The sequence below is a fragment of the Podarcis erhardii genome, assembly GCF_964252035.2.
Source record: "Podarcis erhardii genome assembly, chromosome: 4".
NCBI classification, from domain to species: domain Eukaryota; kingdom Metazoa; phylum Chordata; class Lepidosauria; order Squamata; family Lacertidae; genus Podarcis; species Podarcis erhardii.
In genome coordinates this window covers 34,340,896-34,355,681 of record NC_138508.1, presented here as the reverse complement: position 1 = coordinate 34,355,681, position 14,786 = coordinate 34,340,896, and the positions used below count along the sequence as shown (strand labels likewise).

The 14,786-nt window shown below is 42.2% G+C and overlaps 2 protein-coding genes across 6 annotated transcripts; both read left to right on the top strand.

Moving 5' to 3' along the window:
- The first annotated feature begins 629 nt into the window (after nt 1-629).
- GTPBP8 (GTP binding protein 8) lies at nt 630-8,268 on the top strand. 3 transcript variants are annotated; one of them, XM_081859818.1, is made up of 7 exons: nt 630-765; nt 2,438-2,866; nt 4,605-4,703; nt 5,795-5,925; nt 6,534-6,633; nt 7,832-7,950; nt 8,053-8,268. In XM_081859818.1, exons 2-7 carry the CDS (start codon nt 2,531-2,533, stop codon nt 8,129-8,131), a joined length of 864 nt encoding a protein of 287 aa, XP_081715944.1. In that variant the 5' UTR covers nt 630-765; nt 2,438-2,530; the 3' UTR covers nt 8,132-8,268. The 3 variants fall into 3 exon arrangements, with proteins under 3 accessions (XP_081715944.1, XP_081715945.1, XP_081715943.1); XM_081859819.1 differs by lacking the exon at nt 8,053-8,268 and adding an exon at nt 6,798-6,904 and having other exon boundaries at nt 661-803; XM_081859817.1 differs by having other exon boundaries at nt 664-803.
- Nucleotides 8,269-10,088: 1,820 nt separating this feature from the next.
- Nucleotides 10,089-14,223, top strand: TAF13 (TATA-box binding protein associated factor 13). 3 transcript variants are annotated; one of them, XM_081859859.1, is made up of 5 exons: nt 10,089-10,245; nt 10,656-10,734; nt 12,424-12,521; nt 13,246-13,440; nt 13,919-14,223. In XM_081859859.1, the coding sequence occupies exons 1-4, from the start codon at nt 10,219-10,221 to the stop codon at nt 13,414-13,416; spliced, it is 375 nt and encodes a 124-aa protein (XP_081715985.1). In that variant the 5' UTR covers nt 10,089-10,218; the 3' UTR covers nt 13,417-13,440; nt 13,919-14,223. The 3 variants fall into 3 exon arrangements, with proteins under 3 accessions (XP_081715985.1, XP_081715986.1, XP_081715984.1); XM_081859860.1 differs by having other exon boundaries at nt 13,246-13,454; XM_081859858.1 differs by having other exon boundaries at nt 13,246-14,223.
- The last annotated feature ends 563 nt before the right edge of the window (nt 14,224-14,786 follow it).

Genomic DNA, 14,786 nt, shown 5'->3' with positions numbered 1-14,786 from the left:
TTCCCTTAAAAAGGGGAAAACGTTGACAGCTATGCCCCCATCCCCAAGGAGAACGTCTAGTCTAAGTGGCCCTTTTGCAGACCTAGCAGTCAGAGCAGCCCAAAGCATGTTTACTCAGAAGTAAGCCTCAAGTGTTCAACAAAGCCTATTCCAAGTAAGATTCCTGTGTGGGCAGGAATGTACAATTCCTGTATGTACAGACAGCGGTTCTGACGCCACGTGCTCCTCTTTCTCAACAGCGGGAATGAAAGCGATTCTCTCCATCTTGGAGGAAATCCAGGTCGTCGTCCCCCGCCCGGACTGTGATTTGGCAGCATTGCCTCGTCTTGCCTCCCTCCCTTTCTCAATACACGCAGGCACCAAGTAGGAGCAAATGCAGGCATTCTGACTCTGTGGAAAGGGTGAGCTATTTAAAAAAGAGTTTTGAAGCCGCAGCGACCGCATTGCCTTGCGATCGCCGATCTGGTCGGCAGTGATCACTCCTAAAAGCGAAGGGAGCAGCCCTGAGGCTGAGCGTTTGACTTGGTTGTCGCGCTTGCAAAGCAGCCTTGCATCGACTCCTCGCCCCGTTGCAAGCAGCAGACGAAGGGGAGACCTACAAGCAACTCAGAGGAGCTTACCCTACAAGTGACTTAACTATCTGCGGTTCTTTAGACCGGGAAGGAGGCGGAGCGATCGTCCTGGCTTCCGGGTTAAAGACCCCGGCGGATGCGCTGCGCTCCCTGGCGTAGATTGCAAGCCCTAACTAAGCATGCCTGCTTGGAAGTAAGTCCTGCTGAATGCAGTGGGGCTTATATACCCAGGTAAGTGGGGGAAGCAGCAGTTGTGGCTTTAGGTATTCAGAGTGCAGAGAAAAAAGCGTGAGTCTTCGGGCGCAGCTTCCTATGGCTGCTGTCGGGTTGCGGGGTGAGCACTTATTTTGGAAGATGCGCCACTGGAGCGAATGGGTGCCAACTTTGGAGTCGGCAGGTAAATGATCGGTTTCAACCGAGGGCTCCTTTCTCCATTGGCTTGAAATGGCCCCTTTTTATTTATTAAATGAACAGAATTGTGTACTCAGTATTGCCTAATTGCGGAAACGGAATAGTAGAAACGTAGAGGTCGAAAGGACCCCAAGAGTAATCTAGTCCATTGCAGGAATCACAACTAAAGTATCTATGGCAGATGGTTATCCAACCTCTGCTTAAACCACCAGACTTTTAGAAGACATTTGAAGGCAACCCCGTTTAGGGAAGCTTTTAATGTTTAACAGTTACAGATAGGTAGCCGTGTTGGTCTGCCATAGTCAAAACAAAACAAATTCCTTCCAGTAGCACCTTAAAGAACAACTAAGTCAGTTCTTGGTATGAGCTTTCGTGTGCATGCACGTGTGCATGGTATCTGAAGAAGTGTGCATGCACACGAAAGCTCATACCAAGAACTGACTTAGTTGGTCTTTAAGGTGCTACTGGAAGGAATGTTTAACAGATTATTGTATTTTAATATTTTGTTGGAAGCCGCCCAGAGTAGCTGGGGAAACCCAGCCAGATGGGTGGGGTATTAATAATAATAATAATAATAATAATTAATATTAATAAAAACCTCCCAAGGAAGGAGTCCATCTTCCAAGGGAGTCCATTCCAGCTCTTAAGTGGTTTACATAAAATAAACATTACAGCTACCAATAAAAGTCTGAAGTCAAAAGCAAGCTGACCTATTTCCCTCCCCACCCAAAGTATAAATAAAATCAGCAGTTGAAAATATATGTTATAAAAATACATATTGAAATGCATATCAACTTTACATGTATGTTTTAATGGACATCCATGAAAATGTTGTCTCTCACCAATTTGTGGATTTTTGATGGGGGGTGGGGCGTATGGAATCTTTAATTTTCCAGTGCTGGCCCTGTTTCTATATCAATTTTCTTCTTAGGGTGTAGTCCCATGTACCTGGGAATAAGTGCAGCTGAACTTGGAGGGAGTTACTTCTGAACACATACACAAAGGATTGCATTTTTAGTTTTGAGCAGAAATGTGGAGGATTGCACTATGTGTACAGTGGTACCTTGGGTTACATACGGTATGCTTCAGGTTACATATGCTTCAGGTTACGGACTCCGCTAACCCAGAAATAGTGCTTCAGGTTAAGAACTTTGCTTCAGGATAAGAACAGAAATCGTACTCTGGCGGCACGGCGGCAGCAGGAGGCCCCATTAGCTAAAGTGGTGCTTCAGGTTAAGAACAGTTTCAGGTAAAGAACAGACCTCCGGAACGAATTAAGTACTTAACCTGAAGTACCACTGTATATTGTTCTGTCTGGCACCTGTGCTGAAAGTCTTGAAGGAAAGCAGTGGTTTAATGCACTGAGGGATGAATTTGCGTTTGTATGTTGTTGGTGGTGTTTTTGGCAATTGCTACAATAACTTAAATCCTCCTCTTATTTCTCTTTAAAACAGCAGTCAGAACTCAAGAACCCACAACAGAAGTTTTTGTTTTTTAAAATATGAAGGACCTGAGTTGATTGTGTGGCTGTTGAAAATCCAGGCACAATGGTGCTCCAGAAAGCAAAACCAAGAAGATTTCTAACAATTAGCTACCTGCTGAGGAGACATCTCGCAACCAGAAGCAGCCCCATAAAGTATGCTTCGTTTTCAGAAGTCTTGCAATTAAACGAAAAACAGTTCACTGGAGTCGCGTTCCCTCTCCAAGAAATGGCAAGATACCTGACCTCTAGCGTGGACACGTCATCCTTCCAGATTTTCAATCCTAACCACAATGAAATCAACAAAGCAGAGGCGTTTTTCATTTCAACACGGTGGCACCCCATTGATTATTTCACTTCAGCTGTCCGGTTGGATCACGCTCCCCAATTGTCACAGCCTGAGGTGAGGTCAATGAAATGCAATTTTTATCCTTAGGAGCAACTTCAGTTGCCATGTGAGTGCTTATGGGAAAGGAAGAACAAATGTAGCCAGAATTGCATTGTTTGAAGTGTCATGGGGTGGGGGAGAGAGGAAGGGGAGTTGCTAAAGCTATGGGTTGTATAAATGTACTTTGCTTTGATTGCAGAATATGGCCTTGAATTCAATTGTCAAAGTGAAGTTCCTGGTCCTTATGATGGAGAATTTTGTACATGCAGCTGTTTGCCCAAAGCAGCAAGTTTGCAGTGGCAATGATGTTAATTAAATAATAATAATAATAATAATCTGCCCATCTGACTGGGTTGCCCCAGACACTCTTGTCAGCTTCCAACAAAATATAACTGATAACTGTCTAGCCATGCTAGGTCACTATGTGTGGAAAATTAGTATCTTTTAAATGAGGTGTTCTGTAAAAGGTAAAAAGGTAAGGACCCCTGGACAGTTAAGTCCAGTTGAATTTGACTATGGGGTGTGACTATGATTTTTCTGTAACAAAACTTGAAGAGAAAGCTCTACTCGGGGGTACAACCTGTGGTCAGGTGTAGATACATGCTTCTGGATTTAGCCTTAAAGCTAGGGGGAATTTGAGCAGCCTTCCAAATAGGGAGTTTCACTCAATACAGCACCCTGTTCTTCCTTGTAATCCCCAGGTCCATCCTTTATTCCCCATCCTTTTGCATTACAGTGGTACCTCGGGTTACATACGCTTCAGGTTACAGACCCTTCAAGTTACAGACTCTGCTAACCCAGAAATAGTACCTCGGGTTAAGAACTTTGCTTCAGGATGAGAACAGAAATTGTGCTCCGGCAGTGCGGCGGCAGCGGGAGGCCCCATTAGCTAAAGTGGTGCTTCAGGTTAAGAACAGTTTGAGGTTAAGAACAGACCTCCGGAACGAATTAAGTACTTAACCCGAGGTACCACTGTACATACATTGATCTTATTTACTCTCACTGCTTCCCCTATGTGCCTGTGCTAAGAAATGAAAAAGTACCATTTTAAAAAAGGGGGAGGTGGAACACATCAGAATATAAGGTGCATCCAAATATATGTAAATCATGTCTGTTTAAGTAATCCTAAGCATACTTGGGAAAGTGAATACCATCAAAATCAATGAATATTCACTATTGTCCCGCTAGTTTCAGAATTGGGGAACAAGCTGCAGTCCTAAGTGTATTTATTAAGAAATACATTCTGTTGACATCAGGCATTTCCTTTCAAGTAAGCATGTTTAAACTTGGTCTGTAAAGTTGACAAGCCAAATAAATGCAACTTTCCTAATTTCATAATTCCAGTAGCAGAATTTCAGGTTGCTCTCCCACATTATTCCTCTGTAGATGCAAACTTCTGGAAAAGCCAAGGAACCTTTCAAAGTGGCATGCATTCCTCATACTAATTCTCCTAAATGGGACTGCTAAAATCTTGTCCATGAAGAACCGAGGACTCTGGGGGACTCCCTTTTCTTTTAGTTGTCCTCACATTTCATACATCTTGAGAGTTATTTAATCCAAAAGAGAATTGAGTTGTAGCAAGAAATCCATATTTTCTGGAGAAATGTATTATTTGCTGTAACTGGGCCTATCTGTTGAACTGTGCACTGTGGTCAGGGTAACAACAGAGAGAATAGATGTACGACTCCTTGCTTTAATACACGTCATTGGATGAGAAAGATAAATGTGAAATAACTGTAACTTCTTCCCACAGGTTTGCTTTTTAGGAAGAAGCAATGTTGGAAAATCCTCCTTAATAAAGGCTCTGTTTTCATTGTCCCCTGATGTTGAAGTCAGAGTTTCCAAAAATCCAGTAAGTAGCATTCAGAGATTTTATTACATTGACTTTGGAATTTAATTGAGCCCAACTAAAAGCAGGCTGTTTCTGGGTTGCATCTCAGAGCAGACCCATTGAAATAAATGGACTAGTCAGATACAGCCCTCTGTTCTGTGACATTTATTGTGACATTGTTTGTAACTGGTAGAAAGGATCCAGCTTGGAAGGAGAGAACTGAGAAGTTACGTACTCGGACAGAGCTTTCATGTCTCCCCAAGCACAGTGCGTTTGAAATAGTATTTCTATACCAGAAATGTGGTTGCTGTCCCAGGTGCTCTTGGATCTCTACTCTCTTGTTGGATGATCAGGTTTGAGAAATTGTGCTATATACCGTATTTTTCGCTCTATAGGACGCACCCGACCATAAGACACACCTAGTTTTAGAGGGGGAGAACAAGAAAAAAAAAATCTCTCCCTCTCTGCTCAGTGTCCCTTCAGCAAAGTGGCAGGAGAAGCGGAGCCCCTTCCATTTCTCCTCCCGCTTCGCTGAAGGGGCGCTGCGCAGAGAGGGAAAGCTGCGCAGCGCCTCTCCAGCGAAGCGAAGCCAGGAGAGCAAGAGGGATCAGTGCGCACCGATATCTCTTGCTCTCCTGGCTTCAGCGAAAGCAACGTGAAGCCTCCGGAGGCTTTGGGCATCCATCCCTGAAGCCAGGAGAGTGAGAGGGGTCGGTGCGCACCAATCCCTCTTGCTCTCCAGGCTTCAGTGAAAGCAATGCGAAGCCTCCGGAGCGCGGCAGGAGCGCTCCCGCTGCGCTTTGGAGGCTTCGCATTGCTTTCGCTGAAGCCATGGAGCCTGCATTCGCTCCATAAGATGCACACACATTTCCCCTTAATTTTTGGAGGGGGGGAAATGCGTCTTATAGAGCAAAAATACGGTACTCTGTATGAACAGCAATCTCCCACAGCCATCCGATGATACTTACATATGCTTTCATGTCAGAGACTGGCCAAATGAGGAGCAGTGGCATTTCATCATCTTAACTGAGAAACCACCCCAGTTTTGCAGTTTTGGAATAAGATGAAACAAACGACCAAAGAACCCTAACCCTCCCATTTTTTTTCTCCAGGGCCACACTAAGAAACTGAATTTCTTCAAAGTCGGGAATTTATTTACTTTGGTGGATATGCCAGGCTATGGTTACAGATCACCCAAAGATTTTGCAGAGATGGTGGAGCCTTATTTAAATCACCGTGCAAAGTAAGATAACAGCTTGAAATTTCACTTCAGTCTTTTCTACAGGATGATGTGGGGAAATAATTTAGATTAAACAATATTATTTTAAAAACATCCCATTTTATAACAATATGGGGAAGTGTCTTAGACTAACTAAGGCATGTGAAATAGCTTTTAGATGCAGCGTCTATTTAAACTTGAGCCAGTCACAGTCATAGTCTTGCACTATTCTTTATAGCAGTGGTGGGGAACCTCTGGCCTTCAAGTCTAATCGGGCCCACTGAGCCTTCCCATTTGGCCCATGAGGCTGTTTTATATGCATCAGGTGTAGGGCAGGTAAACCCCCAACTTGGCCAAATGCACCGCTGATTGGAGGCACTTGCAAAACTTTCCACAAAGCCCTGTGCAAAAAGAGGTCACCCAAAATTGCCGTGATGCCTCCTGATTGCCTGCCCCAGAATAAGCTCATTCACCCAACGGTAGTGTGGTCATCTGTATCATCCTAGCAGGTAGAAAAGGATGACCACATTGTTGCTTGTATAATTGTTGCCTGGGCTAGATTTAGGATTTGCAGATAAAGAATATATATTGCTGCAAAGCACAGTTGTGAGCTGTGGTTTTATGTTTTCTAGTCTAAAACGGACATTCTTATTAGTGGACGGCCTGGTCGGAATTCAGAAAATGGACAAAGTTGCTATAGAAATGTTGGAAGAATTTGGGATCCCTTATGTTGTGAGTTGTGATTTTTGTTTAAAAATGAAGGCAGTCAGCAGTCAATATATTGAACTAGGAGGACTAAAAAGGCATGTAGCAGAAACGAGGAACTATTCATTGCCGTGTAAGCAGACTTCTGCAAGTGCAATGGGGCTTCTTTTCTTTTTTCCTCTTTCCTGTAGCCCCGTGTGACTCTCCTCCAATCTGCTCATCAGGGTCCCCAATTCAGGTTTTGGGCATGTTTGGAGGCTCCAGGAGGAAGGAAAGGAAGAGGAAGCCATTAGTGCAGGTGCATGGACAACACTGGATGCCATTCACCATTCCGCCAAACTTATACATTTGTCCAGTTAATATTAGTGTCCTTTTTTATTATTATCAGTTGAATAATGGTTTGAAAAATGACTTGCAAGTAGAAACTATTAGACTTGACTAAGAGGTTTTAAAAGCCTGTGTTGAAAAAATAATAACACAGGCAAGATTTTTATGAATTATGATCATAGGTGATTAAAAACCGAAGCATCTTTATCATGTACTGAAGGTATGCTATTAACACCCCAAGTTTCACTATGTGTGCATTGATACTTGTTAGAATCCTAGATTCCTAGCTGTTATTTAAATACTGTATACTGTTTTAGATTTCATGTTTGTGAAGGTGAATTTGAAAATATAAACGTTTCTGACCTTTCCCTCAGTCCTAACCAGGTTGCTTAGCCCTAACATAGATCCTCTGGATCCAACATAAAATAGTGATCCAAAACATTATACTGGAAGATTAACAAGATATGGAGATCTCTGTTCACTTTTAGAAATGAAATATATTTGTCTTGTAGATTTAGAAATTAAAAGAAGACATAAATATTGAAATAAATAAATATACAGTACTAAGTTATTAGTCTGATCCATTGACTCTTAAAATGTTCCCACTAAGCCTCATCCCTTTCTTTTTCTTAAGGAAGATATGAAAACCTGTTTTTTTCCCCTCGCACAGAAGTCTCCATAAGTATAAAGCTGGAGTGAGGAAAAGTTGGAAGAGAACAAAATACACAATTTGGGTTTTTTTTAAATTGTTTTGTAGAGTAAAAAGACTCATCAGCAATGTTAGCATACTTACCTAATGTGAGAGCTAAATTTGAAAGACTTTACCAAGAATTCAAGACTTCTTTGAGAGTTGCTGTACAATGTTTAAAATATTGGGTGTGTGTTGTTGTTTTTGCAGATTGTATTAACTAAAATTGACAAAGCATCAAAAGGAGTGATGACAAGAAATGTGATACAGATTCAAGACTTTGTTAACAAAAAGACACAAGTGTGCTTTCCTCAACTCTTTCCTGTCAGGTAAAACTTGAAAAGGGGTTCTTATCCAGTCAGAAATAGAACTGCACATGTAATGCAAATGATCCACTCTCATCAAATAACATTTTCTCATTGTTTCTACAGTTCTTTGTATTGCTTTGGAATCCATGTGCTGAGATGCTTTATAGCACACATTACTGGAAATCTTCCCCTGTCCACTTGATGATACTTCATTCCCAAATCTTAATGACTCGTCTTCATTGTTCTTCCAATAAAAGAGACAAGATTTATTGCTCTGTACACTTCTCTTTTTTCCAAGCCTTGTGAATAATTTGTGTATAATAAATGCTATTTAAGTTATTTATACAGCTTCAGCTTATTATTTCACAGTGTACATATTTTCTCACCCTTGACTGATTGGACCAGAGCTTTAGAAGCAAAGGTCTATGCTTAGAAGCACTATGTGTTTCTCTTTAGTCCAGATAGAGAAACTTAATGAGAGCATATAATGGAACCCATTATATGGATCAGCTCACAACTGAGTGCAAGTTCAACTCTGCAGTTGATCGCCAACACTGTTCAAGCATTTATGTGGCTTTATCTCGCCACATGTTAAGTGGCCCAGCTGCCACTGCATTTTAATTAAGTCACAGATTTATTACAATCTTAAATTGACCAGACTAGTGTCCCTTTCATGAAGTGTTACCCTCAGTTGGCAAGTATTTTGATACATGATTATGCAGGAGGGAGGGAAATGAGCCCAGTGGCATAAATATTTACATAAAAAATTAAGATAAGCAGAGTGGCTGCTCCCCAGTTACTCCTGACAAATGCTTACATAAATCACCCTACTTTTGCTATGCTGATTTAGCCCCAGTGGTGGGGCAAGGCACCATTCCCTCTTCTTGAGCTTAACAAGAAACTGAGGTCTGAGGACGCATCTCTCTCACACTATAGCAAACTAATGTCAATAAATGCTTAATGCTTGTGGTTTGGTTGCTAGCTGCCAAGCAGCATCCTGGAATGGAAACAGTAAGGAGCTGCTGTTGCATTGGAGAGCTGCTTCAGGACCATCTGTTATAAGAATTTTAAGGTCATATATTTTTTAAAAAATGTTCATAACTGTATATATAAACCACATGTCTGAAACCCCACAGATTAGGTCCCAAACAAATTGACCTCAAATATTTCTCTGCAAGGTGAAAGTGGGAAACCTCCCCATTGTATTTCCTCACAAATCCTGTCCTCACAAATCCTGTCTTAAAGGCACATTAAAGATACGAACAGGGTGTGAGCCTGTGACCTGTGACCTAGATTCAGAAATTAAGTAGTTATAATAACAAGAGTAGCCAAAACCCAGATAATGCAATCAGGTAACTTGCCAGACAGGAGATAAACAAAGCACTCAGATTTCTGTTGTAGACCGCCTTTTCTGTGATGTATGTATGATGTTTCTGGGGGTGGTCTTGGACACTAGGGTGGGCCATTTAAAATGTCTATAGGGGTTTGAACGCATGGCTCTGGGTCCTCTTCCTGTCTCCTGTGTGTGGGGGAGCACCCTGTTGCAACAGTTAATAAAGATCAGGCTTACTAGCTGCTTTGCTTCTCAATATTCTCTGGTTGGTCTCTGTTATTTTCTCCTACTAATAGAGACCCTACAAAAGGACTATATGAGCTCTTGGGTACCCCATAGGGGGAAAAGAGCAGTTTTTTTTACTTATATCACCAGCACTGCATTTTTTATTCCTTCCTATTCAAATCTGTATATTCGAGAGCAAACAGAAGTTACAAAGACAGTCTTGTGGCACATTAAGGACTAGCCGATTTATTGTAGCATATGGGGTTTGAATACTGAATGTACTGATGAAGTGGACTCTAAACTTGTGCTGCTGCAAACCTGTTCATCTTTAAGCTGCCACGAGGCTCCTTGTTTGCACCGTCCGTTGCTACTCACAAAGGGCGGGAATTGGTTATTTAATATGTTTCAGCTTTAGCCAACACCCTGCCCATCTTGCCCCAGGAAACAAACTCCTCGTGCGCTTTGAATGGGGTTATCCGCATATCCATTTCCAAAGACGGCGAGGGACTTTAGTCGCTCCTACTGCGCACGCGTGCTGCAAGCTTTGCAACCCCCACCCACTCCCATTTCGCGTTCCTCAGAGCTACGGAAAGAAGGGACTGGAAAAGGGCAAGGTCTACAGCTTCATTAGCTCCGAGAGAGCATGCTCAGGAGTGCCTGTTGACGCGACCAATAACAACGCGAGTTGCTATCCCGGCGGAAGGCTGGAAGGGAAGGTGGCTGCTGCAGTCATGGCGGACGAAGAAGAGGACCCTCCTGTGAGTAGGAAAGGCCGGGGTGGGAGTCTGGAGAAGGTGCTTGCTGGCTTCGGGGGCAGGGGGAGGGCAGGGGGCTGCGGCTGCAATCTGATACCCGCTAAGCCTTTACTTTCCCCTTCCTTGCCGCTTTTTCTTGGATTGTTGGATGTTGCCAAATTAAGAAGTGTTCAGAGGTTCGCTGTTCTGTCATTCAGTTCTTAAATCAAATATGGGAATCTAGCCTCGTTTATAATTTATAATTTAGGGAAGCTTTTAATGTTTAATAGACTATTGTATTTTAATATTCTGTTGGAAGCCGCCCAGAGTGGCTGGGGAAACCCAGCCAGATGGGCGGGGTATAAATAATAAATTATTATTATTATTATTTATTCTCTTGCATTCTTGTTTGGGATTCTCCCGCCCCCTTTTAGTTTGAAGAAGATACTGAGGAGGCTGGAGGCGGCCCAGATGGTGCACAGGGGAAAAGGAAAAGGCTGTTCTCCAAGGAATGTAAGTTGGGGCTCCACTGATCATGCTGGCTGGGGCTGATGGGATTTAGACTCCCAACAACTGAAGGGCCACAGGTTCCCCACCCCGGTGTAGACAATACTGAGCTAAAAGATTTTACTTGGTGTAAAACAGCTTCCTGTGTTTCATGCTATTATAAGGTTTAACCTCTTCACATTTTCCTACTTTCTTAAGGACCCCTTTCCCACCTCCATAAACTGCTTTTTGAGTATTGATATCACAGTTAAATTCCAGAAAAGACTGGAGGATAAATAGAAGTAGAAACCCTCTCATGTCATGCCCATCTTGAGATTAAGGGCTGGTTCACACATTTTTGCATGCCATTTGATGTCACTTGATTCATAGATGAATATGTGAACTATTTCCATTAAAATGTGTTGTGTGAAATTATGTGAGGTACAATAAAAAGTATTTAATCTGAAATTATTATTTCATGCATACATGCTCCAACACTTGATCTTGATGTTTTCTAGAGATTAACATGTACCTGTGAACTCTCCCTCAGATTTTGATTTAGAATGCTTCATCTGTATTTGTTGACCTTGTTGCTGCATTCTTCTGTGGCTGTTAGGAAGCACACATTAGCCCAGGCATGTCCAAAGTCCCTTCCAGGGGCCTGACATTAGTTTCTGTTTCTCACTGAGCAGCTGCTTGCAAGTCACAGGACTATGTTTACATTCCACAGCCCAGATACTGTTGGATCCTCATGGGAAAGGGAGACAGGATGTGAAGTTACTGGTTTCCTGTTTCCTTTGTTCTTTGTTTTCCACGGTTGAGTTGCTCTCTGCTTCTCATAGAGACAAGATGTATATTTCTTTGCTCTCTGCATAGCTTAGTAATAAAGCATAGCAATGTAGCATCATACCTGCCTCATCCTTCCGTTGTGGACTTTGTTGTTTTAATGCTCTGCTGGGCTCAAAAGAAAATGATCCATATCAGCTCGGATGACGAGCTGAAATTTCTAATACCTAATTCGGTCTGCCGGTCGGTTTAATCCGGTCCCTCTTTGAAAAAAGTTTGGACATCCATGCATTAGCCTATCATTCCCCTGCCTTCAGGGTAAGGGAAGAAAGGCCTTGTGCTGAATGCCCTCAATTCGGGTTCTAAATACTTCAGTGCTACAGTAACATGCCATTTCCTTGAAGACTTCCTTCAAGGGAACATCATTTTTCTGCAGTAATGCAGTATCCACACAACTACTAATTTGGACAGTATCCAGTTGCACTGAAGTATACTTGGCAAAACAGTCTAAGCTTTCTTAAATATAACCAGAACAAAATAGAGATCTGCTGACTAGTATTGTTCATTTGGGATCAATAATTGGACATGCAACTTTTCATTGGAGTTACACATACTTTCTGCAGTTCTTAGCATCAAGGTTCCATTGAAAAAAACACCTGATTGGGCATTGTCTTAAAAGTATGCATACTGCTATCAACAGGATGACAGTGTTTTGATTTAAGAGCCCTATATTATCCAGCCTATACTTCTAAGTGGGGAATATTTGCATCTTAAAAATTAGCTGAGCTTAGATGTAGGCTTCTGCTTGCTTGAACAATTTGGAAGAATATGACTGCCGAGTCACACTTATTGAGAAACATAGTGAATAGGTCTTAAGTTTCTAGAGTGCTTCCATTCCATATCTCACTGTGGTGTTTGTTCATTCTACAGTAAGATGTATGATGTATGGATTTGGAGATGATCAGAATCCTTACACAGAGTCAGTGGATATTCTTGAAGACTTGGTTATAGAATTCATCACAGAAATGGTAGGTCTTTCTTGTTTGCTTGTATGAGATTACAAATTGGGTGAAGGAGATGCTGTGAGATATGAGCTTTGTTTTTGATGCTGTTTGTTACTTGAAAACCAGAGAGCAGAGCCTTGAGGGGAAGACATATATAAGGCAACTATTGATCAGCCCACTTTAAATGAAGAATGCTACAAGTATAATGAGGGCTGTGTTTTAGTGCTGTTTACTACAATTCATAGGGACGCAGGTGGCGCTGTGGGTAAAACCTCAGTGCCTAGGGCTTGCCGATCGCATGGTCGGCGGTTCGAATCCCCGCAGCGGGGTGAGCTCCCGTCTTTCGGTCCCAGCTCCTGCCCACCTAGCAGTTCAAAAGCACCCCTAAGTGCAAGTAGATAAATAGGTACCGCTTTATAGCGGGAAGGTAAACGGCGTTTCTGTGTGTTGTGCTGGTGCTGGCTCACCAGAGCAGCTTTGTCACGCTGGCCACGTGACCCGGCAGTGTCTCTGGACAGCGCTGGCTCCCGGCCTCTTAAGTGAGATGGGCGCACAACCCTAGAGTCGGACACGACCGGCCCGTACGGGCAGGGGTACCTTTACCTTTACTACAATTCATTTCATGATACAGGTTGCTGCAAGGTAAGAAATCCAAACATTCAAGAGAACACATGGTCAAATCCATGGTACAGGTACTGAACCTCTCTTAGAATGTGTGTGACAATGATCAATTCTTTCCTACCAATAGACCCACAAAGCAATGTCAATTGGACGGCAAGGTCGAGTACAGGTTGAAGATATTGTCTTCCTGATCCGTAAAGACCCACGGAAGTTTGCTCGTGTGAAAGACTTGTTAACAATGAATGAAGAACTGAAACGAGCCAGAAAGGCATTTGATGAAGCAAACTATGGATCTTAAGGCCTCATGTGATGCAGATGGGTGGTATGTGCAGAATGGTATGTTTCATTTTTCTGACTTGTGTTGTCCTCAAGGATTCACCAAACAAAGTGAAGTGCTTGCATTCCCCATGACAATACAGTAGTGCTTTACTAACAGGAACAAATCTCTGCAGTTTGAAGGTGGGTGGGTGATTTAACTTCTTTTCCCAAATGTACCTTAAGTGGCAATTCTACAGTGGCTTTTAGGTTCTGTGAAAATTGGAAAACACACCACTGTACATAGCTCTAGGTTAATACCAACACTGTGAAAAAAATAGCAATCTTGCTAGTTGTACACATCACAGGAACTTACTTCAAAATGAGGTGCCTCATTCCATAAACACAGGAATGAAAGCTATGGGCAATTATGTCAAGAGATCAGAGCTACTTGCAGTTTGGCAGTTGAGGCATATATTATAGGCAGTTTTATTTGTTTCTCTGAGTAAGTGGAGGAAACACTGTATTTGTACTCTTTTTTTCAGCTGAGGGAGAAAGGCCCATAACAGGTGCTAACATGTTTGGATATTGCCGCTACTAGAAGACAAACCAACACTTTGTTTTGTAAATGTTAATTCACAGGGGGGAACTTTGTAACTGGAACAATTGTTTTGTTTTTTGAGGGTTGTTGTTTTGCTTAGTTACTGTATAGATACACTTTGTATAACTGATTCAATTTATGAATTGCTTCCCATTAATGTTATTTCACAGTAAATACTAGTGATTTGGAATTCTTAATGAATATGAATAAACACTTTCACCCATGCATCTCTTGTAATGGGGAAACCAAGATGATTCCTGTACTTTTCTGAAAGGGTTAGGTATCAATACAATTGATACCAGGTCAGTGGGGATCAAAGCCCAATAGGCTCGCCTCAGCTTTTGACTACGTTAACATGAATTAACCCCTTTGGACACATGTGGGGTAGTCATAAGTGTTGGTTTCTATTTCCCTCACTGAGCAGCAAAACTGCTTGTCACAAGACATTGTTTACATTCCACAGTCAGAGTTACTGTTGGATTCCCATGGGAATGGGAGACTGGATGTGACGTACACTGGTTTCCTGTTTTTCACTGTTCTGTCGTTTCTTTGTTGGAGAGCGAATTGCTTCTCTGCTCTCACAGAGGCAACATGTACCGTAAGTTTGTGTGTTCTCGGTATAGATGAGAAATAAAACAATTAGCATGTAGCACGATACCTGCTTATCCTTTCGTTGCGGACAAAGGGATTACACTCTGCTTGTATAAGCTCAAGATGGGCCAGAGCTGATCAAAATCTCACAATAAGCAGGTACACCAACATCATTTTTGCTTTTTTTAAAAAATTAACTCTATGCACTGCAGTAGCTAAGC